The 22,483-nt window shown below is 54.1% G+C and overlaps 8 protein-coding genes across 8 annotated transcripts; 6 read left to right on the top strand and 2 right to left on the bottom strand.

Annotated features, from left to right (window-relative positions):
- The first annotated feature begins 1,614 nt into the window (after positions 1 to 1,614).
- GUITHDRAFT_92110 (hypothetical protein) lies at positions 1,615 to 3,245 on the top strand. Its single transcript, XM_005839777.1, has 10 exons — positions 1,615 to 2,060; positions 2,110 to 2,182; positions 2,229 to 2,281; positions 2,325 to 2,388; positions 2,440 to 2,469; positions 2,519 to 2,579; positions 2,624 to 2,698; positions 2,851 to 2,923; positions 2,973 to 3,029; positions 3,081 to 3,245. The coding sequence occupies exons 1-10, from the start codon at positions 1,695 to 1,697 to the stop codon at positions 3,198 to 3,200; spliced, it is 972 nt and encodes a 323-aa protein (XP_005839834.1). The 5' UTR covers positions 1,615 to 1,694; the 3' UTR covers positions 3,201 to 3,245.
- A 251-nt stretch (positions 3,246 to 3,496) lies between these two features.
- Positions 3,497 to 4,827, bottom strand: GUITHDRAFT_161093 (hypothetical protein; the record flags this gene model as incomplete). Its single annotated transcript, XM_005839776.1, has 9 exons — positions 4,500 to 4,827; positions 4,339 to 4,428; positions 4,216 to 4,288; positions 4,040 to 4,165; positions 3,967 to 3,994; positions 3,853 to 3,917; positions 3,697 to 3,774; positions 3,554 to 3,652; positions 3,497 to 3,510 (listed from the first exon to the last, which is right to left on the bottom strand). Coding segments are annotated over exons 1-9 (660 nt in total), but the record flags the coding sequence as incomplete, so codon positions are not given.
- Positions 4,828 to 5,334: 507 nt separating this feature from the next.
- On the top strand, positions 5,335 to 6,533 carry GUITHDRAFT_161092 (hypothetical protein; the record flags this gene model as incomplete). The annotated part of the gene is given in 5 exon segments (XM_005839775.1): positions 5,335 to 5,435; positions 5,638 to 6,098; positions 6,146 to 6,281; positions 6,374 to 6,446; positions 6,466 to 6,533. 5 exon segments carry the CDS (start codon positions 5,358 to 5,360, stop codon positions 6,531 to 6,533), a joined length of 816 nt encoding a protein of 271 aa, XP_005839832.1. The 5' UTR covers positions 5,335 to 5,357.
- Positions 6,534 to 6,696: 163 nt separating this feature from the next.
- GUITHDRAFT_101302 (hypothetical protein) lies at positions 6,697 to 8,858 on the bottom strand (the record flags this gene model as incomplete). Its single annotated transcript, XM_005839774.1, has 6 exons — positions 6,697 to 6,969; positions 7,043 to 7,146; positions 7,212 to 7,278; positions 7,436 to 8,050; positions 8,113 to 8,223; positions 8,277 to 8,858. The coding sequence occupies 6 exons, from the start codon at positions 8,856 to 8,858 to the stop codon at positions 6,697 to 6,699; spliced, it is 1,752 nt and encodes a 583-aa protein (XP_005839831.1).
- Positions 8,859 to 9,812: 954 nt separating this feature from the next.
- On the top strand, positions 9,813 to 11,410 carry GUITHDRAFT_64693 (hypothetical protein; the record flags this gene model as incomplete). The annotated part of the gene is made up of 4 exons (XM_005839773.1): positions 9,813 to 9,991; positions 10,038 to 10,869; positions 10,985 to 11,079; positions 11,248 to 11,410. 4 exons carry the CDS (start codon positions 9,813 to 9,815, stop codon positions 11,408 to 11,410), a joined length of 1,269 nt encoding a protein of 422 aa, XP_005839830.1.
- Positions 11,411 to 15,225: 3,815 nt separating this feature from the next.
- Positions 15,226 to 16,100, top strand: GUITHDRAFT_150457 (hypothetical protein; the record flags this gene model as incomplete). Its single annotated transcript, XM_005839772.1, has 6 exons — positions 15,226 to 15,268; positions 15,446 to 15,504; positions 15,557 to 15,661; positions 15,712 to 15,764; positions 15,813 to 15,890; positions 15,944 to 16,100. Coding segments are annotated over 6 exons (399 nt in total), but the record flags the coding sequence as incomplete, so codon positions are not given.
- A 1,015-nt stretch (positions 16,101 to 17,115) lies between these two features.
- Positions 17,116 to 17,949, top strand: GUITHDRAFT_150456 (hypothetical protein; the record flags this gene model as incomplete). Its single annotated transcript, XM_005839771.1, has 1 exon — positions 17,116 to 17,949. A coding segment is annotated over exon 1 (375 nt), but the record flags the coding sequence as incomplete, so codon positions are not given.
- A 1,733-nt stretch (positions 17,950 to 19,682) lies between these two features.
- GUITHDRAFT_39398 (hypothetical protein) lies at positions 19,683 to 21,888 on the top strand (the record flags this gene model as incomplete). The annotated part of the gene is made up of 2 exons (XM_005839770.1): positions 19,683 to 21,401; positions 21,451 to 21,888. Coding segments are annotated over 2 exons (2,157 nt in total), but the record flags the coding sequence as incomplete, so codon positions are not given.
- Between the last annotated feature and the right edge of the window lie 595 nt (positions 21,889 to 22,483).

Raw genomic sequence — 22,483 nt, 5'->3', positions numbered from 1 at the left:
GGAGAGGAGAGGAGAGCCTCTTCCTCTTCCTCTTCCTCTTCTCTCCCTTTCCTCTCACAGTGCATCGTTTATATCTTTAGATTTATTACTCAAGTGGAGGCTAGTGATTCGAGCTCGCCTCGGATCAGGATTCTATGATGATTTGAATCGATTTAGTCGCGATACTAAGATTCATATTTGACCTTCTAATTTCAATATTTATCTTAAAATTTCAATTTTCACACAAAAAAACATTCTGGGATATCTTCTCATGCGCTCGCAACTCAAGCTTGGTACCCTCCAGTCCGCACCACCCCCCTCTGACTACCCCCATTGAACATTGAACCCCCACCAGCATAAGTGCATCAATGATCACCCCTACAAAGACTACCCCCTTCGAGGGATCACCCCTGTTTCTAAGGTCCATGGCATATGATAATCTCTCTATTACTACCCCACCCTTACTTTTCTATTCTACCCTTACAATTTCAAGCTACCCTACTACCCTACCACCCTACCCCCATCGTGGCCTCCCTGCCGCTCGCATGTCCGCGAGCGCGAAAGAGGGGGCGAGGGAAGCGAGAGAGGAGGAGGAGGAGAAGGAGGAGGAGGAGGAGGAGGAGGAGGAGGAGAAGGAGAAGGAGAAGGAGGAGGAGGAGGAGGAGGAGGAGGAGGAGGAGGAGGAGGAGGAGGAGGAGGAGGAGGAGGAGGAGGAGGAGGAGGAGGAGGAGGAGGAGGAGGAGGAGGAGGAGGAGGAGGAGGAGGAGGCGTTTTAGCAGAAGATGCTTTTAGAATTGCGATGATGACGGAGGACAGAAAGGAAATGAGATGAGGTTGGACGCGATGGGTCTTGTAGGACGGGGGTTGGCAGTAGATGCCCAACATCGCTCCAGGAAACTCGTGTAGAGACGAGAAAGAGCTGCTCACGGTAGAAAGAGCAGCTATCTGCAGTACAGTAGACGATGATGCACCAGTGTGAGAACGAGGAAGCAAGCTTACTGCGATCGATGACATTGAGTGTGATGGAAAGTGCGAAGAAGCAAGTGAGCTGAGCATTCCCAAAGGATAGCTGAGATCACTGCTATGCATCGTATACACCGAGTGGCAGCTAGTGGGAAAGCGATAGTGTCTCAATGATAGAGTAAGAAGTTTTGGTATGAAGGCAGGTTGTTGACATGCAATCAGATCCGAAAAGGATGTCCTTCTAAAAGCAGATTGAGTGTAGGTGGCACAGGGCAGAATACGATGTTTTACGTGAAGCGCTGAGGCAACCTTGAGCAACGTTGTGAGAGAATGAGATTGTGAAAGTATCGGAACGATGCGGAGAAATCATGGACAATTAGCTGTCAAGCAGAGCTGATTTTCAGGTAGTGAAGAGAACTGGGGTATGGTCAGATTTGACGATGATAAGTCAATGGGTGCGTCAATTAGAAGGAGTTTAGAATACGAATTGCACAGACGACAGAAAAGCTATCTTGTACTCTCCCTATGCACATTGAATCTCTCGGATCTGATTTCATGTTTTCAACAGAGGCTGCTCCAGGCTTTGTTTCATCGTATCGCAACTTTTTCACAAAGCTGTCAGGATCTTAAAAGCTGAGAATGTCCAGATGGATGTTTTTCCTCTAAGTTTTCTCTACTGAGGAGCGAGTCGTCGCGCGTCTCTTGGACTCAATCTGTTCCGATCGGCCGAGTGATTGGAACAATTTTCAAGGATGGCTACTGCCAACGAGCACCAGTCAGAACGTGACACGATCGAATCCCTTCACAGGGACAACATCTTCAATTTTTTCCGATCGCACACCGCGTATGACGTGCTTCCTGAGAGCGGTAAAGTGGTGCTGCTCGATGCGTCGATGTCAGCGTTCGGAGCATTTCACGTAATGGCCGCTAACGAGCAGACAGCAGTTCCTGTATGGGATGGACGATCAGATCGATACATGGGTATGCTCACTGTGTCGGACCTCTTGGAAATGCTCCTGTTTTGTACTTCATCAGAAAATAACTTCAAAGATTCGCTGCGATCGATTGATCTTGCATATTGGTTGAGTAACTCCGAAAGACCGTCTGGTTGTCCCGAGGTTTGTTGACTGCTGATGCAGTACGAAAGTTGTTTGACGATTACTACAGAGCAGCGTTGAGGTGAAACCGGACGATGACTTGCTGTGTGTCCTGCGCACTCTTCTTAGAAACGACTGTCGAGGTAACTTTTGCCTGCTGTCCTGCCAAATCGATTGATTTGTTGGTAGTGTTGCCAGTTCTGGAACGAGAGGGGAATACTCCACTTTTAAATCAATGCATAGTAAGACGATTGGCTACCAAAACCCCATTAATTGTTGTGCAAGATTGGACAGATCACGTATCTGTTATTGTTCCGATTTTTGTACTATCACCAGGAACAAGATTTAGGTGAGAATGTCAGGTCATTGCTGATGAATATATTCTGATTTCTCCATGAAGGAACTTTGAAAGGAACTCTCCGAGAAGCGGGTTAGAATGCCTCTCTGAGGTTTGCATTTTGATCTCTTCTCTTTGTCAGGGATTGGAACGATGGAAGCGTCTAAAGTGATTAAGGTCCATCCGAACGAGCCCGTCAAAGAGTAGGTCGAGCTTGATGGCTTCCTTCATTGACAGCTCGACTCAGCGTTTTGAAATTGATGAGTGAAAATGGAATCTCGGGGGTCCCTGTGGTGGATGCTAATGGGAAGTTTATGGACATGTGAGGCTCAAGCTTCTTCTCTTCTCTTCCCTTTTCTCTTCTCTTCTCTTCTCTTCTCTCTTCTCTTCTCGTCTCTTCTCGTCTCTTCTCTTCTCTTCTCTTCTCTGTCAGCTTTGTTGTAGCAAATTTGCCTTGAGAATTTCCTGCTCCAGGTTTTCAGACGCCGATATCCTGGGCCTAACGGAGCTGGACTTGAATGTACCTGTGGAGCATGCTCTGCAGCGGGTAAGACGGCCGATGAAGGGAATGAGAGCAATAAGAGCTGGACGAGCAGGCGGAGAATGGTGAAAGCAAACCGAAGCACTGCCTCATCACCGACCCACTGTCCAAGGTATTGAGTGTTGGTCGTGGTGCTGTCGAGGCTCAAGAAATTCATTTGTAGGTCATCTCTTGCTTTTCAATCGCACGAACCACCAGACTGGCATGTCTGGATGAGAAGGGCTCCCTTCAGGGTGTTGTCACTCTCGTAGATCTGTTCAAGTTCCTTGCGGGGATGTCATGAAACTTCGATTCTTCATTGCACAACAACAAAATGTGATGGACTTCCATCTGGAAAAAATCTTCACCTTGTTTATCTTTGGTTCAAAATCCAGATATCGGAGAAGCCTGCATAATCATGTCCACCCATCCGACCTGCCTCAGAGTTGAGGTGAGAAGACAGCGCTAGCAACACACCTCTGAAAGGGCAGGGAGTGAGAGGAACCAGCCTAAGGCCATGCGAGTCAACCAAGTGAGTGACATGGCGGCACAGCGGAGGTACCTCGTGAGATTCTTCTGAGTTCGATCGGAGCAGCCGGAGTTGAACGTCACTGCTGTTTTAGTTGAGGAAACGAGCCAACGGCATAGCACAGTCACCTCGATTGACGAGCTCGCTGCACAGACGAGAGGTGGTAGTCTATCGTCGGATCCCAGACCTTGACCCTTGACGGAGCCTCCCAAGCTGCTCCGACTTGCCTGAAACGAGTTCACGACTAGGCCAAACTCGAGGCAAGCAGCACTCTGGCGATGGGTCTTCCCTCATTCCACTCCGAGCCCGAGGCTTTTTGGGCCTTGTCCTCCGTCCCTTAGAGCAGCACCTGCGACTAGTACGTGAGGAGCAAGGAGACATGAGAGAATGTCGATGAATCTGCGCAAGAAACAAGCAAATCGCTCACAAGTCAAACATTAAGATGCTCATTCCAGCCTTCTTGGGCACGACCGTCGCTTCCTGCACTTCAAACTGAAGATTCTAAGTCAACCATCTTCCCTCATCGCACAACAGAAAGTACCGTTGCCGAATCAGTTCCATCTCCTGGGCTGTAAGAAAATTATACGATGACAGAGACAGCAAGCACCACTCACTCTCGATTTCGTCGCTCAACCACAGCGACATTCACCAGCCGCGTGTGCGTGTGCGTGAGCGGCGTGGCATCATTTGTGCGGTTGTAGATTCGCGAACCCGTGCGGATTGAGTTTCGCCCCGACACGCTAAGGACAAGAGGCATCAGGCAAGAAGACTGAGGCAGCATCGAGCTGACATCTCAGTGTATCCCAGCAGGTCATCACCAACTGCTGCCTGTGACAGCACTTCTGCTCCAGCTTCGTACCGGACTGAGAGCTTGTCAACCGGCAGCCTTGTCTGGATCTGCAAGATCGCTAACCTGACCCGTCGGCTGCTGTCCTTCGGACCACGTTCAAAGTGGATCCATACCGAAGTTGCCTGTCGACCTCGCGCGCAATCTTCTCAGCACCTTTTCGAGCAGCAAGATGTCAACCATCAAAAGTGAGAAGGAAGACTCCCAACAAAGGATCGAGCACTCACTGTCAATCTCCTGTACGATCTGTGACGTTCCAAAGTCGGGGATGTTCTCTTCGCGTGGACCTGCATATCTCATGCCCTCGGCATACATGATGTTGCCAGTCCCGAGCTTCAGATTGTTTCTTAGCTCAACATGTTATAACAACAGAGGCCAGCCAATCGTCCAGTGGATGTTCACGTGGTCGACGGGTATTGCTGTCACTCACGCCATCTGACCAAGGCACATGAGCTCTACGTCGTCACTCCCACACGAATTTCTCTTTCAGTGTCAATCATCTTTATCGACCCTGTTGCTCCGATCCCTTCCGATGGTGTTCTTCAAGTCTTCTCTGCTCTTATTGTCAGTCGCAGCCTTCCTTTCATTCTGTCTCTACCCTTTACCCACATCCTCCTCACTAGGCTTTCGCTGTCTACCTCTCTGTCTCTGCCTACCTGCCTCCTCTTGTTCGCTCACTGTAACTGTTTCTGTGTCTACCGCCTGCCTGCCTGGCTGCCTGGCTGCCTGCCTGGCTGTCGGTCGATTGTGTTTTATGAAGATGGGGGCGATGGGACTGTACTCATGGTTGCGAATTTCACTACTAGGGGAGGGTGGACTCAAAAGGAGGGGTACTCAATTGCAGGACACAATTGTACAGGATACAAGGGGGGTACTTCAGGTATGAATTAGGGGTACTGATCTGAACCTTTGTCGGGTAGGGTGACATCAGTGGAATGGGAGGGGTAGGGGGTGGGAGTATTGAGTTAAGTAAAAACTTTGATCTATTTCGGTATGGAGCTCAAAACCGACCCGCCACCGGGCCCGCCCCGTGACTGAGACTCCTAAGAGGAAAAGAAGGGTACGAGGATCTCCCCGACTAGGCGATGGCGTGGGAGCCGAACAACGAAGGAGAAGATCCGCCGCAGCCATTCAGCTTGAAGAGCAAGGATGAGATCCATACAGTGAGCTCTTCTCCCTCCCTTGCTCACTGCCCTTGCTCCCACCCCTGCTCCCACCCCTGCTCCCACCCCTGCTCCCACCCCTGCTCCCTCCCCTGTTCCTCTGTTCCCCTGCTTCCTTGTTTCATCGCACCTTTCATTCTATCATCCACCTCAGTTCCCTGCCAAGGAACTCCCAGGCAAGTTAGGTCACGTCCTCTATTAGGTCAAGCTGTATCAGTTCGAGGCAAGTCCACCATGCGCGATCGTCAGGGCGCTTCTTGCGTGGGCAGAGGTTCCATATGACGTGGTGCAAGTGAACTACCCGTTCAAGTCTGAGATCTCCTGGTCAAAGTATCAGAAGATTCCGATCCTTGTCGTCAACGACATGCAGGTCAAGTCGTCGCTGTTTGGCTTGAGGGTCATGGTGTTTCAGGTCAACGACTCGTTCATCATAGCAAAGTGTTTATCTCCTTGTCTCTTCGGCCGAGAGGCCACCCAGCACGAGTTGAATCTCATGAAGGAGATCACCTTCGGAGTGATGGTGGCGGTGGAGATTGAGCTCTTCTCCGATGACAAGGATCGCTCCAACTTCGTCGACGCCTTCTTCTCCGACGACTGTTGCTCCCAGACCTTCGTCAAGCCGCTCGTCCTCCTCATGGTGTCTCAAGCCCCCGACCGCATCAGGTCGGGTGAGTCGCCCGGCAGCTGCTCAGGGTTGAGTCTCCATGCAGGAAGTCCAAACCCGAGGTGAAGCCGCTGAGCGAGTACGGGGAGACGTTCAAGAAGGGTCTGCAAGGCAACTACATCGGAGGTTCTTCTGTGGGACCTGCAGACTTGATGCTATGGGCGCTTGCGGAGATGTGCAAGGTACGCAAGAATGTGAAAGTGATGGTGGTGATGGGGGCGGCAGAGGAGGAGGAAGGAGGATGTTTGGGGGAGGGCGCTGAAGTTGACTGCAGCATGTAAGATCGACTCTTATGGAGAATTGGTTGTTGAAGAATGACCTGACGGGATGGTATGAGAGAGTAGCGGGTGAGCTGCGGGCCGGCAGGTGAGACAGAGACTGACACGCTGCTGACAGCGATCATGGCGACCAAGAAATCCATCTGGACACAGTGAAGCAGCTGTTGGTTCTGCTCTAACAGGAATAGACTACTCCTGCTATCTCTGCCCATCTGATAACGTCTCGCTGACCCTCCCGCCCTCTATCCCCTACGAGCATCTTCCTTCTGCTCTCAATCGTTCACACCTTCAGGCACTCCATCGTCCTCTTCGACATCATCTACAGCAAGTCGGATTTTCTCGTCTCCCCCTTCTCCTCTCTCCTCCCTCTGCGTCCTCCTTCGCTCTGGGCTGCTTTCTCCCTGGCATTGACCTCTGTCAAAGCGAAACTGACGTTGCCCACGGCTTGTTCGTGCAGGGGCAGGAGAGTCTGAAAGAAAGGCTTCGACTTGTTGTCCATTTGGCAGCACAGGAGGTCGAGGAAAAGCTTCTCGTGCGGCAGCTTTCGTTGTTCGATCTTTTGCTTCTGGCGCTGAAAATGCTGCAGAGGAAACTGAAAGTCCATCTCAGTTCATGTCAGCAAAGAATCTACTTCTCAACCCCGCCCCCCACCCCACGCCTTTTACCTCTAGCTCTAGCTCTAGCTCTAGCTCTAGCTCTAGCTCTAGCTCTAGCTCTAGCTCTAGCTCTAGCTCTAGCTCTAGCTCTAGCTCTAGCTCTTCCTCCGCACCTTCCGGTCAACTTTGATGGGGTCGATGACGGGCACCCACACTCCATATAGCCTCTCCCCCTCACCCAGCCCCTGGGTGTCGCTCGTTCTCGCATGCCGGCCCGTGCGAACAGAAGTTGTCCTCTTGGTCGGCTGCCACCAGTCAGAGCAGCGCATCAGCAGCGGCGGCGGCGGCGGCGGCAGCAGCAGCAGCAGTTGTAGTAGTAGTAGTAGTAGTAGTAGGAGGAGGAGGAGGTGGAGGAGGTGGAGGGAAGATGAGGACGAGGACGAGGGCGAGGACGAGACTCACATAGGGCAGAAGCTGATCCTGCTCTTCTTTTTCAGCGGCTCGCATTGGCGTCCGAGCCTGTTGGTGAGGGAGAGCCGAAGGAGAGCTGGAGGTTCTGGTGGGGGCTGTCGAGGGCATGGGAGGACGAGGAGTCAGGAACAGAGAAGTCTTGACACTCCCAGCCGGTGGCGGAGATTCCTGCGCAACTTCAACTGCAAGAATCTCTTCTTCTTTCCTTGGGGCGGGCTCGCGAGGGCTTGAACGAGCTGAGGGCTCAGCTGCCTCCTCCTTCCTCCGTGCCCACTGAGTGGCCTTGTCAACTTTCCTGACTCTCTTCACCTCCCCGCTCGACTGCCAGATCCTCGCAGTCCCGGGGGGTCCCTGAGTTTGCTCGTGGTGATGAGAAGGAGGAGGAAGAGAATTCATCGATGAGGCTCCTCCAACTTTCTCGCTTCTTCTCGTCGGTTCGCTTGGCACGTCCTGCCGCGTCGACCCTGAAGTTTTGCCCCGGGTAGGAAGTCGAGGAGAAGAAGCCGGTGAGCGAGACTGCGGCTGCCTCTCCTCCTGGACGACAGGAGGCTCTTGTGCGGGCTCGTCTTCGGTCTTGTGAGTTCGATTCGAGACTTTCTTCTTGTTCTGTGTCAACGCACTCAGAGGAAGCCAAGGCAGCAAATCGCCAAGGTCAGGTAGTGCCTTACCTTTGCCCTCGGACGATCAGCGTCTGTCGATCTCCTCACAGAAACGCGACGAGCAGCGGGGGCAGCGGAACTAGCTGTCTGTTCCGCTAGTTCTGGTTCCAGGAAGGAGGTCTGCAAGCAATCAATCTCAGCTCGTCTCTTGCAGGTCGCTCTGCTCTGCTCACCTCCTGTGCCTCGACATGGTGAGGACGCGAGGGCTTGAAGGCGCCAGGAAGCGAAGGAGGCGAACGATCAGAGAGGGGCTGTGGAGGGGGGCTGTGGTTGGATGGTTGGGGGTGAAGAAGGACCGTTGAAGGGTTCTCCTCCTCGATCTTGCAGACTTGAGCCACTTGTGGTCTCCCGTCCTCTTCTTCTTTGTATTCTTTCTTCTCCAACTTTGTGCGAGCTGCTCGCAGCATCTGCTGCACCTGCCGTCGGACCGAAGGCTTCGCGGCTGGACCCTTCCACTCGCAAGGTTCTCTGCTCTGTTGTGCCTCGCGAGCTCTCTCGATGATGACGCGCATTTTGGGGGCCCTGTATCCTCCATCAAAGATGTCGTCCACCAGCTTGTCGTATTTCTGTGCTAGCACAGATTTGACAATCCCCTGGTTCGTTTGTTTCAGCAGTCCTTTAGCCAATCTCTCGTACGCAACGTATATGGCTGAAGAGGATGGTGAAGAAGGGGAGGAAGGAGAAGAAATCGAGCCAGGAGATGCAGGAGGTGACAGCTTCGCCTCTGCCTCTTCCCTTGCGGCTTGATTCGCCATCTGACTGAATGAGCCACGGGCTCTCTGCTCTCGTCTCCTCCCCTCTCCCCTGCTCTTCTCTCCCCTGCTCCTCCTCCCTCCCCAACTCTCAGTTTGACGGATTGCCAGTCCGTTGACTTCTTCCTTTTCAACAACTCGAGTCTGCCTCAGTGTATAATTAACGACAAAATAAAGACAGCAAGACTATTCGTCTCTCCAATTAGTACTCGATTCTTTGAGGCGGATCATCTTTCGCTCGCCTCATAAGAGCATTTCACCTGCGGTGCTGATGAGGGTGGCGAGGGGAGAGCGAGGGGAGCGAGAGGAGGAGAGAGAGAGGAGGAGAGAGAGAAGGAGAGAGAGAAGGAGAAGTAGGCAGAAGCATGCAGGGAGGTAGACTCACGGGGGAAGCTGGTACCGCACGGGCAGGAGAGGGGAGGCAATCGAGTCGAAAGGAGGACGGCGTTTGACTGGAGTCAAGAGCAGAGCAAGGCTCCTCCCATGCCCCTTCACGTGCGTGGACACACGAATACTCTTCGCGCCATCTTGCTGAGTCTCCTCCTGCTCACACCCTTGGTGAGTGAAGCATCCGAGATGGACGCTGCTGCCATGGAGCAGTCGGTGATGGATCTGTTGAGGAAGGGGGATGTGGAGGGGTCACGAGGGCTGAGGAAGGAGATTCTCAGGCTTGTGCTTCAAGACGAGGAGCTCGCCAGCTCTTTCGATCTTTTGAACGCCTCCAACCGAGATCAGTTTCATCTCGGGGAAGCGATCATCGCTCGTGCTCTGAGCTCCGAGTCGAACCCGCAGACTTTGAACGAGATGAAGAGGAGGTTGATCGACATCCTCAGGGGCTCGAGCGGCGACAGCCTGGCAGCTGACGAGCTCCAAGAGGCAGATGAAGGAGCAGAGAAGTTCGAAGAAGAGATCTTCAGTGAAACTTACGTGGAGAGCGTGAGGAAAGAGATCGTGGAGATGTTTGAGTTCTCCTTCAACGGCTACATGCAGTGGGCTTACCCTTACGATGAGCTGAGGCCGATCTCGTGCTCGGGGAAGGATCTCTTCGGTCAGGGAGGGTACAAGTTGACTCTCATCGATGCTCTTGACACTCTCGCCATCATGGGAAACCTCTCTGCGTTTGATGCAGCAGTGAGGTGAGACGAGCGGAGGGCTGGGAGGGGAGCTGACGCGATGAGACAGGAAGGTGATGGCAGAAGTGTCCTTCGACGTCGACATTAACGTCTCTGTCTTCGAGACGAACATCCGAGCGCTGGGGGGGCTCCTCTCCGCTCACTTCCTTGCCCTCCGCTTCCTCTCTTGGTACGACAATGAGCTCCTCCTCCTCGCCGTCGACCTCGCCGATCGTCTCATGCCTGCCTTCAACACCAAGACTGGCATCCCCTACGGCACGGTGAACCTGCGACGCGGGGTTCCCCCGGGGGAGACGGTGATCACTTCGGCAGCAGGAGGAGGAACGAACCTCCTCGAGTTCGTGATGCTCTCGCGCCTCACCCTCGACCCCAAGTATGAGCTCGCGGCGAGGAGGGCGACCGCAGGGTTGTGGAGCAGACGGTCAAGACTGGGGCTGGTGGGGAACCACATCAACATCGACAGCGGGGTGTGGACGCATCTCGACTCGGGGCTGGGCACCAACATCGACTCCTTGTACGAGTACCTCGTCAAAGCTCACTTCCTCTTCGGCGACGGCGACTCGCTCCACATGTTCTCCGAGTGCTACGCGGGCATCATGAAGTTCCTCCGCAAGGGTGCTTGGTACCTGGACGTGAACATGCAGAGCGGGACGGTGAGCTGGATGGTCTACTCGTCGCTCGCGTCCTTCTGGCCGGGGCTTCAGGTTCTCTTCGGCGACATTGACGCGGCCGTGGAGTCTCAGTACGCCATCCACTCGCTGTGGCGAAGGTTCGGAGGCATCCCGGAGGCCTTCAACCTCGAGGCCGGCAAGCTTCACACGGGAGCCGAAGGGTATCCCCTTCGGCCTGAGACAGTGGAGTCCATCTATTACCTCTACCAGGTAGTGAGCCCTCCCTCCGGTCGCCCTCCCTCCCGCCACTCGCCCACTTCCCCTCACCCTTCTCCTCCTCCGACTTCCTTCTCCTGCGAAGCCTCCTCGTGGATTGACCTGAGAGCAGGCGACTCATGACCCGGTGTGGCTGTCGATGGGGCTGGACATACTCGTCTCACTCAAGTCGCTCATGAAGACTCGATGCGGCTACGCTGCCATGTCCAATGTGGAGACGAAAAGGCGAGAAGGGGAAGGGGAAGAGAATCAGGAGGGGCAGGGCAGGACGGGGAGGACCAAAAATGTTGGAAGAGGGCCAGGAAGAGTACATAGGGAGAGGAGGGAGGGGGAGGCAGAGAGGAGAATTTTCTGACGGGTCTGACGGGGGAGGGTCAGGCTAGAGGATCGGATGGATTCCTACTTTCTTGCAGAGACGCTCAAATATCTTTTCCTCCTTTTCGATCGCGACCACTGGCTGAACCGAGAGGTCTCGACTCCTCCTCCTCTTGCTCCCCTCTCACCTCCTCTTACAGCCCTACGTGTTCAACACTGAAGGGCATCCGCTACCCGTCAAGGTCGAGTATCTTGTAGGTCACAACGTAAGCTACGAAGCGCTTGTCAAGACCTGCGAGCTCGAGAACGGAACGTCTTGCTACACTGGATTGAGGAAGATGGGAGTCTGCCGCAAGACCAACTTCAAGCGGAAGCTTTCTGCCTACGGCTTCGACCTGGTGAGATTGAGAAGCGAAGAGAGTGATGAGAGGAGGGGGGAAGGGGAGGAGGGAGAATCAGGAGAAGAGAGGTATCCGGGACGAAAGGAGGAGGGAAATCGATGGCGATGTGACATGTAGTCGCTCTCAGCTGGAAGACGAGCTGGAGGACAACAAGGGGCGAGCTGAAGAGCGTCAGAACAGGGGCGAGGAAGCAGCAGCTCCCGCGCATGGGGGGGACGACGGAGCTGCAGCCCGTCAGAATGAGGAGGAAAGGACGACAGCCGTTGGAAGTCAGACGCAGGACCAGTTGGCGAGTCCAGGTGGAGAGCAGCAGGTGAAGGAGGTGCGACAGGAAGCCGATGGGAGAGGAGAAGCAGCGCAGGGAGGTGACGCCGTAGGAAACGATTCTCAGGCTGAAGCATCCTCTTCCTCCTCTCCTCCCCCTTCCCCTCAGTCTCCCCCTCCCCCCCCCCTTTCGGCTCCTCCCGGCCTTGAACAAGAAAGTTCTCCGACAGCAGCGGAGGCTCATGAGGTTCACAAAGCTGAAGAGCCGAAGGCTCGTGATGCAGCGGAGGAAGGAGGAGAGGAGGCGAAGACGTGCAGGAGGCTGGTAGAGCAGAAGCTCTTCGTTCCCTACTCGATCCATCTGGTGGAGAAGGAGGAGCATGTCCTGCGGGAGGGGGAGTGTGGCTACGGCTTCTACGTCAGGGGCGGGGAGCGCCATCACTAGACTCGACGGGCGGGGCTGAGAAGGAGGGGAAGGACGAGGGGAGACCCGACCGTGAGGAGCGGGCTAGAGAAGTAATGCAACGGCTGCAGGAGGCTCGCAACTTCCGTCTGGACCATGTGAGTGCGAACATGAAGCTGATGCGATGAGTCGAAGGCTGATCGACTTACTCCTCTCGTCACTGGCTGACCCTCTCTACCTCCCTTCCTCCTCTGCTCCACATGCTTCTTACTCACCCTCAGAATCAGCTCGGGAGACCAGGCTGGAGGCATGGAATGCACCAGGACCCGCAGGTCCGCATATCCTTTCTCTTCCTCCCTCGCCCTTGACCTCCTCGTAGGTCTCTGCTCGCATCCTGGACGAGAGGGTCCGACGAGAAATGGACCATGCGAGGAGGACGTGCCAACAGACCTACCAACAGGATGCGGAGGGTGAGGGAGAGGCAGGAGAGCGCGGAAGGAGGGAGACGAAGGAGGGAGAGGAAGCAGAGGAAGGAGAGAGAGAGCGGGAGGAGGGCGAGGGAGAGGCAACCATGTGACCGAAGCTGCAGCCGCTGAGGAGTGTGAGATGAAGCTGTGGAACAAGCTCCTCCGACAGGTGCTGCCTTGTCCGCCTTTGCTGCCTTTGCTGCGGCTCCTTCCGTTCACTGACTTTCACCTCCTCCATCCCTAGGCTGGGGCACGAGAGCTCGTAATGGACTGAAACTTGAGCTTTCCTACACTTGACCTATTAAACAACTTGCGCTATCTCCTCTTTCCTCTCGTTCTCTTGGACTTGACTGGAAGTGACGAGCTCTTGCTAGCTCCTGCGCCTCTTCCTGCCGTTGCACCCTCACTCCTTCCTAGTCCTTTCCTGCTCCCACGCACATGCATGGCCTCCTCGTCCCTGTCGTCGTCGTCGTCGTCGTCGTCGTCGTCGTCGTCGTCGTCGTCGTCTCCCCAAGATAGTTCATCCTCCTCCCCCACCTTTTCACCATGTCCATATCTCTTTTGCAGGACCTGGCTGTTCCAACGCATCAGCCAGGTGCAAGAAGCAACAAGCACTCGCCTGATATGCTGCTGCAGCTCTGTCAGCGTGGTGAAGCGCTCTCCGTCGAAGATGCTCCGGTACATTCCCGCAGGTTCGCCGTCAAAGATGTTGTCTACTGCTGCCACGAGACTCCCGTCGCCCTCCTCCCCCTCGTCTTCACTGCTATCAACTTCCTGAGGATCAAGTCTTAGCTCGCTCCTTCTCACGGCACAGGCCTGCCTTCATCAACTTCTCCAGCATGATCTCGTCTCTGAGAGAGTTCAACTTGTCAAGGCGGGACCGAACCGCAGCCTTGTAGGCGCTCCTGTCGACCAAAGGCTGCAGCCGCTCATGCCCTTCATCCCGAAGAGAACGAGCAAGAGAGAGAGCAAGAGAGGGAGCAGCTGGAGCAGTGTTCGGAGGGGTCATATTTCTCTCTGGAGATGAATCATCTACTGCACTAAAAGGAGCAGATGCCTGCTGCTGTTGTTGCAGCCATAGCGGTGCTGATTGGGTTGGAGGGGGAGATGACGATGATACGCAAGAGAGGAGGAAGATCAAGATCAAGGCACTTCTCGTTGGATTCTCTAGCAGGTGGAGACGCGAACAGCAGCGGAGAGGAGGAGAGATAACGTTGTACACGAATGTCTTGCAAGCAAAGCTGCGACTCGTGAGGAAAAGCACAGACACAAAATAGGAAATCAGAGAACTAACGAGGAGGATGGGTGTGGAGAGGAGGATGTAGGTCAGGATGGAGGCGAGGATGTAGAGGAGGATGTAGAGGAGGATAGCGACGAGGCTGCTGCGTTTTCTTTCAGATGATCCGAGCTGTAAACGCATTCGATTGAGGATATTCCATCAGCTCAAGGCCGAGCAGAAGGCAGAGCTAAAGGCCTTTTTGCTCTGTACTCCCACCATCGCTGGTGCCGCTCGCTATGCTTCTCACTCCTCCCCGGGGCATGCCATCGATGACCGCGACGGCGATAGCATGGCAGGGCGGGGCGGATTGCCCCTGTAGTTAAGTAAAGATATCAGTATCGGAGTTGATCCCGGCAGGGCCGCATGACCCGGGGCCGGCTGATGACCCGGGGCCATGACCCGAGGAAGGCGAGTCACTGAGCAGTCACAGATCATGCTGAGGTGGGCTCACGATAAGCGCAGTTGGTAGTTGTGTGTAGGTGACCTTTCCCTGCTGACTCCACCCCACCATATTCCTGCTGACTCCGCACATTAAAGGACCCTACCCCACTTAAATAATTTTCTTGGCTAAATTACCCCTTCTAATATGAGCGAATTTCAACGAAGATTCCTGGTGGGGTACACTGCAACCCCCTCACTTGATCACCCCACCATATGAATTCACTGACACTGCTGACTGTCTGCGATCACAACGCTCATGTTGTGCTTTTCTCTACAGGTACCCCCATCAAATCTCGTATCACCCCCCCTTGATACCAGTAATTCCTACTACCCCTCATGCCCTCACTGATGACACCACTTGCTTCGTTGATGCGACCCTGGAATCCTCGGTCACAGCCCGACCCCACCCCCTTACCTGGACTACCCCCCTCATCCCTTCTCATAACCCCTACCTCCCCGATAATTTATAAAACTAGCTACCCCCGTCACCACCCCCACCCTTGTATCCCCCTGTCTCCTCGTCCCCAATCTTCTGTTACGCCCATTCGCTACCACCCTACCACCCCACCCTCAGGTATCGTACCCTCCGTTTCCAAAGAATTTGCTGGCGGTATAGAGTTTGTGACTGACCACCGGTCATGTACACCACCCCGTTCTGAGGATATAAAAAGACCCTCTACCTACCAAGTCACTCACTACCTCTGCATTGCCATGCTCTCTCGTCTTCGTATGTTCGCTCCTGCGACTCGTCGCTGGTCCTCTGTCACCTCCTCTGCCAAGGGCCTCGACTTCACTACCCGCATCAACTTTGGCGGATCATCAGGTCTGTTCATCCCTAGTTTCCACCCGCCTTTGTTGTGTTCAGTTCGCTCTCAAAATCATGCGAGCCAAGTTTCTGTGTTGATGACTAGCTTGAGATCACTTTGTTTCCGTTTTATTTCTGTATAGCATACGATGTCGCTTCAAGTTTATCGCCATAAGCGTTTGACTGTTTTGACAGAGATTGTTGCTGAATTGCCACCTATGCCTGGTCAGGCATGCCTGAACCCCAACCCGAAGGTACATCGTAATGCACCCGTGGGATCTCTTCTAAAACAGTGTTCTTGTGTAGAACTTGGTGCTGTCCGGATTGGCTGCATGCACAAGCATGACCTTGCAGCATTTCACCTCTACCTTGGTCAAGGACGGCAAACTTCCTGCGGACGCCTTGAAGGAGGTGATGTCAAGTGGATGTTCTGTGTAATGTGAAGTTGATTCCTTGCGCAGATCAAAGTTGAAGTTCAAGACAAGTTTGAAGCCGGCAAACAAGTTCCGGACAGGTTATGCTGACCAAATGTCTGTCAGTCCTGCAACTGACTCGTCTACAGCATCCACGTATCGGTCGATTTGGTCGGCAACCTCACTCCCGACCAGAAGAAGATGATCTTCCAGGCCATCGGATTCTGGTATGTCGCATTCATATCTGAAATGAAGACTGGTGCTTATCCATTCGTCTCAGCCCGGTCAAGCAAATGCTTAGTGGAAAGATCACCGGAGGAATCCATGATAAGCTCCTCTAAACTAGTGCAATTGGCATGTGCCCTAGCTACAACATGTTACGATTTCAGCTCAGATGTGCATCATCAGTGTATAATTAAACTTGAATCCATTCTTTCTATCATCTTAGTATTTCCCCGACCGTACTCGTAATTCAAAAGTCACACACAAATGTCACTGAAAGTACGGTAGACCGTGACACACTGCCCCGTACTCACGGAGTCAGTACTCCGAGGCTCGGCTCTCCTGTCACGCGTCACGCCCGGCGACACGCGGCCCGGGCCGGGCCCGCCCGGCCGTTGCATCATCGCGGCCGGGAACGCCGGTAGGCTGAACTACTGAGCCTGTGCCATCCCGCCGGGTCCGGCGAAACTCTTGACTTCTATACGAAGCGTCAGCAGCAGGACCAGCAGTGTTATCCAGGAGGTAGGGGTAGTGCCTCCGCATCCTCAGTTTAAGTGTGTTTCCCCACAATGGATCTAGAAGTAGGGGGTAGGGGTGATATGGAAGGATCAAATGTGGGGTAGGGTCAGCAGGTTTGTGGTTGACACAGGCTGACTGTCGCACACGCCAACACCCCTACCCCCTCAAATTTACAGTGCACCATCAGAATCGATGTGTACCCCGTTTTTTCACGTAAATTGATGGTCTATATACCGGTACATGGTGACATCTTTCATTATCACCCTTGAGTGAGACCACCCCCTACCCTGCCATTTGCCACCGTGTGGTTCACAATATGACCACCACAAAAAAATGTTTTAGCTCAGTTTATACCACCCCTACCAATCACCCTACCCTATTAATACACGGCCTCCATGGCTTGGTACCCTTTGAAGTCCAGGATTCTGAAGGGTAAATTCCCTCATGGTACCCACCCTGAATTTTATCACCCCATCTTTTATACTACCCCACTGGCCTGTACCCCCATCAAAAAATCTATGGAGCCATCGATGTGTTTCCTCCTGACATGCTGACTTCACCTCCACCCCTATCTTGTACACACTACCCCCCACATATCTTCAAAATTTACTACCCTACCCACATATCTCATATGAAAGTACCCCATATTCATGATGTCTTTTTGGGGTTCTTAATACCCCACCCCCAATGATTGACCCCCACCATCGAGTTGTGCATTTCCAACTGCGTATGCAGTGAGGCTCTGCTCGGATCGCTCTGCTCGCATCGCCTCCTGCTGCTCCTCCTCCTCCTCCTCTCTTCCGCTCGTGATCGTGTGCTACATCGCAGTCAGATACTGTCCGAGAGCCTTGAAGTTGCTCATTGCGTCCTCCTATCCTTGAGCTCCGTCATAGCTTCACGAACATTCGGTTTCATTCTCGCGCGTAAAGGGAGATCCGATCGCTCTCGGTGTCAATTCTCCTCGGGAATCTTCGAAGCTTGTTTGCTTCATCATCAGATAAACGGATCACGAAAGTCAATCACTGTTGGCCCTCTTCGTCGGGCCCGATACGGTGAGGGAACCGAATTGTAGTTGAGTCATCGTGTGGGTGTGAGGATATAGGTGCCTGTCAAGCTCATGCTTTCTGGGTCATGAAGCTATGTCCGAACCGCTAACAGCATTGGAGAAGGAAGTGGCACAGATCTTGCACACGAAACTAGAGGTTGCTGGTGACTCAGCATCCTCGGCAGGAGTTGGCACAGAGGAAGAGGCTCTGCCTGATCCACAGGCGCTGCCTCAGGATGGAGATAAGTTGACGGACATGAAGAAATGCGAGAGAGCTCTCAAGAATCGCTTAGCGGCGAAGCGCTCGAGGGATCAAGCGCGAGCTTATGTTCAGAGGTTGGAGTCCAACGTGTCGGACCTCCTCTCCCAGAACGAGTCCCTGTCTCAGTTGCTGGCACTCTCCGACTCGAGAAATGCTCTGCTCCTCGCGGAAAACAAGAATCTGCGACGAGACATTTGCCAGCTGCGGAAAGAGCTGGAGGACAACAATGGGGACTCGAGCTCAAGGAGGAAGGAGCCGTCTCTCTCCAACATCATTCACAACTTCGATTTTCCGATGCCAGACAAGGGATGCAAACCCACGACCCTCATGGAGTCAAAGCCTTTGCCCTTTCCGAAAACTTATTTCGATGACGTCAGCATGCCAAGCGACGCAAGTTCGAACGCGGGCTTGCCCGTGTGTTCCATGTCTGCAGACGAGCTGAGGAAGGAGAAGAGACGCAGGCAGAATCGTGAAGCGCAGAGGAGGCACAGAGAACGACAAATCCTTGAGCAGAGTGCTAAAGTTTGCTCGAGCTCTCAGGAAGCCACGCCTTGATCGTGGATTGTAGCATGTAATGATACAAGCTCTACATCTTTGTGTCTGTCGCTGCTCCAATTGCATGTTGGGGCATGTTGGTCTCACCCTCCCTGCAGGCCCCAGTGTCATGCAGATGAAGCTGAAAGTCATCGCCCCCATCCTCATCCTCAGAGACATTGCTCGTGTTTGTTAAACGCGCTACAATCGGAGGACACAGCAAGAAAGTCCATGTCAAGTCAACCCTTCACAAGCTTCTTTCCACCTTGAGTGGTTGTAGGACGACGCAATAATCGAAACACCCAGTGGCTGTAGCAGATGCAGCCTTCTTCATCTCTGACTCCCTCCTGTCATAGGCACATAGAAAGGGGCATGTCCTAGCGCGACCCCAGTGAGACCAAACAATCGTAACAGGAGAAGACGAGGACAAGCAAGCGAGAGATGACAAGCTGAGAGAGGAGACGATTTCTCAACGAAGAGATAAAGACAAATACTTCAACCTGTAAAGTTGTTGCATTTCGTCCTACAGACAGCAGTGGCTAAAGAGTTTGTGACGCGACCGAATACCTGGACGAGTCGCTTGTTACTCGTCACGTCTCTGACACTGAATTTCGACAAGGTCGACTTGACATTCACCTGAGAAAGAAGTCAGTCCAATAGGCTGCTGACACATTCACTGATCAATCGATGCCGATGATAAGTATCTCACTGTATTGTGACAGTGGTGATATTCTACGACCATCTGCTTCCGCGTCGTCGACTTCTGATTTCTTGTTCTCTTCTCGTCTCTTCTCTTCTCTTCTCGTCTCGTCTCGTCTCGTCTCGTCTCTTCTCTTCTCTTCTCGTCTCTTGTCTTCTCGTCTCTTCTCTTCTCGTCTCTTGTCTTCTCGTCTCGTCTCGTCTCTCTTCTCCTCTCTTCTCTTCTCGTCTCTTCTCTTCTCTTCTCGTCTCTTGTCTTCTCGTCTCTTCTCTTCTCTTCTCGTCTCTTGTCTTCTCGTCTCTTCTCTTCTCTCTTCTCCTCTCTTCTCCTCTCTTCTCTTCTCTTCTCTTCTCTTCTCTTCTCTTGTCTTCTCGTCTCTTGTCTTCTCTTCTCTTCTCGTCTCTTGTCTTCTCGTCTCATCTCTTCTCTCTTCTCTTCTCTTCTCTTCTCTTCTCGTCTCTTCTCTTCTCTTCTCGTCTCGTCTCTCTTCTCCTCTCTTCTCCTCTCTTCTCTTCTCGTCTCTTCTCTTCTCTTCTCGTCTCTCCTCGTCTCGTCTCATCTCGTCTCGTCTCGAGCTGGTCTTCTAGCCTTCTTGTGCCTCTGTTCCAAGTTGACCACCCAACTCTACGCTCCCATTCAAGAGGGAAACTTTTTCAAGGGGATCCGGCGATATAACTAAAGATTAAAAGATGGCGGGAGGGAGGAGCAAGGGGACAGGAGGAGGAGGAGGGGTGGAGGTGAGGGGGGTGAGGGTTGAGTTTCCCTTTAGGCCGTATGGCTCTCAGGTGAGGCTCCTCGAAGCTCTCATCGATGCTCTCAGCGCTCCTGGACGCCATGCGCTCCTCGAGAGCCCCACAGGGACAGGAAAGACCCTGTGCCTCCTCTGCGGAGTTCTCGGGTGGAAGAACTCAAGCAAGGTGTCGAGCCAGAGCTCCTTGCCGCCTGAGCTTGCGTCCCTCCCGCCTTCCATGCATCCCCTCCCGTCCTCTCCGGGGTCGAGCCGCCTGGTCTACATGTCTCGCACGCATGGTCAGTTGACACAGGTCGTGCGAGAGCTGCGTGCGTCCTCCTACAAGCCGCGTATGGCGGTGCTGGGATCGCGCCAGCAGCTCTGCATACATCCTGAGGTATCGAAGCTGCGAGGAAGTGCGCAGAACGCTGCATGCTCGAAACTGGTTGGGGCACAAGCTTGCGGGTACTATAGGAACGTAATGGACCACAAGCACGAGAGGAAGGAAGTCGTGGAGGAGCTTATGGACATCGAGGACTTGTGCAAGCATGGCACCACGCACAAGGTCTGCCCCTACTACTTGTCTCGCGACCTCTCGTCAGATGCCGAAGTTGTCTTCATGCCGTACAACTACCTGACTGATCCAGCGTCCCGCAAGTCCTTGCTGCACTTGTGGAAGGACAGCATCGTGGTGATCGACGAGGCTCACAACATGGAGACGATCTGCTCGGACGCTGCTTCCTTCGACATCTGCTCCAGCGACATCGCCATCTGCGTGAGCGAGATCGACCGCTGCATTGCCATGCGCGAGAACCCGATGGAGATGAGCTTCGCTGACCCGCCCTCCGTGAGTGAGCTCGAGATTCTCAAGCACATCCTCCTCGCGTTCGAGAAGCAGCTGGACACCATCGAGCTGTTGGGATCTCCTCCCTCAGCCACTCGACGCGGTGAGTTCATCTTCGAGGTGTTCAACTCTGCTGGGGTCAACATGACCAACGCTCCCGAGCTCTGCCTCATGCTCGGCAGAGCAGTAAGCATGCTGTTGGAGGTGCAGGGGTCGGCGATGACGACGAACCCAGCTCTCAAGTCGTTTGCGGATGCTGTCGAGATCGTCTTCAAGCCCTCTGATCTCCAGAACGTCTCCAGGCTGTACCGGGTGTTCGTGAGCGACGAGCCAGAAAACAAGAAAGTTTCCAAGGCCGAGAGGAACAGCCTGGCCTCCTTCTTTCCCGCAGCAAGAGCGAGACGAGGTCGCTCGCTGGGCTACTGGTGCTTCAGCGCTGGGGTGACGATGCGGGACATCCTTCAGCAGGGCGTCAGAAACATCGTGCTGGCAAGTGGAACTCTGTCGCCCATGTCTTCATGGTCGATCGAGATGGAGATGAAGTTTGAGGTGGTACTGGAGAATGAGCACGTGATCTCTGACGAGCAGATCTTCGCTGCGGTGCTGAGACGAGGGCCTCGAGGGACAGTCTTGAACAGCAGCTACCGCAACAAGGACAACAAAGAGATGATCCATGACCTGGGGAATGTGATTGTAAATACGTGCAGGATCGTGCCGGATGGGCTTCTGGTGTTCTTTCCCTCCTACAGCGCTCTCACCAACACCATCCAAGAGTGGCAGAACGTCGGCATCTGGGACAGGATAGCTCGCCACAAGCACGTCTTCGTGGAGCCCAGGGAGAGCGCGAACTTCAAGGCCACAGTGACGGCGTACACCGAGCAGGTCCTCAGCTGCGAGGGGGGCTGGTGGGGTCTCACGATTTGACAACCAGGTTGACAAGCAGGGGAGCGTCGGGGCGATCCTGATGGCAGTGTGTAGGGGGAAGATGAGCGAGGGGATCGACTTCGCTGACCGTCACGGCCGGGCCGTCATCATCACGGGCCTCCCGTTCCCTGCGCTGCTGGACCCCAGAGTCGTGCTCAAGCGATCCTACATGGACGAGGTGGCGGGGAGGCAGCCCAAGGACTCGAGCACGACGGTGAACGGGGAGAAGTGGTACATGCAGCAAGCGGCGCGGGCGGTCAACCAGGCCATCGGGCGAGTGATCCGGCACAAGGAAGACTTCGGTGCGATCCTGCTGTGCGATGAGAGGTTTGCGGGTTGGACGAGGCAGCCGCTGCTGTCGCGGTGGGTGCAGGGGAGGATCGAAGTGAAGGACGAGTTCGGCCCCGTCACTCAGCAACTCGCCAACTTCTTCCAGAAGCACAAGCACAGCTCTGCTCTAGCTGAAAGTGAACCTCCTCCTGTCGGAGTCGAGTCGTTTCCACCCCCTCGCTCGTCTGAGCAGGTTGTGGTGCTCAAGTCGCAGAAGGTGGAGGAGCGGGTGAGGCAGGAGACTTTGATCGAGTACGAGAGCTACCGGGACCTGAAGGTCAAGGAGAGCAACGGGAGCGGGAGTTCAGCTGCTGGGTTGGGTACCCTGTTAACGGAGCTGGAAGAGGATAGCACAGGAGGTGGGGGAGGAGTTACCTCGGACAAGACGCCTGCTCTCTCTCTCTCCGCTCAGTTACGGACCATGAGGTCGTCGGAGCCTCCTCCTCGTCCTCTTCCTCCTCCTCGTCCTCCAAGGTCGAAAGAGCTGCCGGCGACGACAGCCTCTGTGGCAGCGCCAGCGCCGGGGAAGAGGTCGGAGCAGGAAGCGTTCTTGCTGAAGGTGAAGCAGGATTTAGGGAAGGAAGGGTACCAGACCTTCAGGAAGGCGATGACAGGCCTGAAGGAGGAGGACAGTGACAAGCAGCGTATCTTTCAGGACCTCTTCCACCTCTTCTCCTCCCCCGACAAGAAGCCCCTGCTCCAGTCCCTCT

This window comes from Guillardia theta, assembly GCF_000315625.1.
Source record: "Guillardia theta CCMP2712 unplaced genomic scaffold GUITHscaffold_7, whole genome shotgun sequence".
Classification (NCBI taxonomy): domain Eukaryota; class Cryptophyceae; order Pyrenomonadales; family Geminigeraceae; genus Guillardia; species Guillardia theta.
Note: the sequence above shows the minus strand (reverse complement) of the source record. Positions and strands in the feature narration are given on the sequence as shown.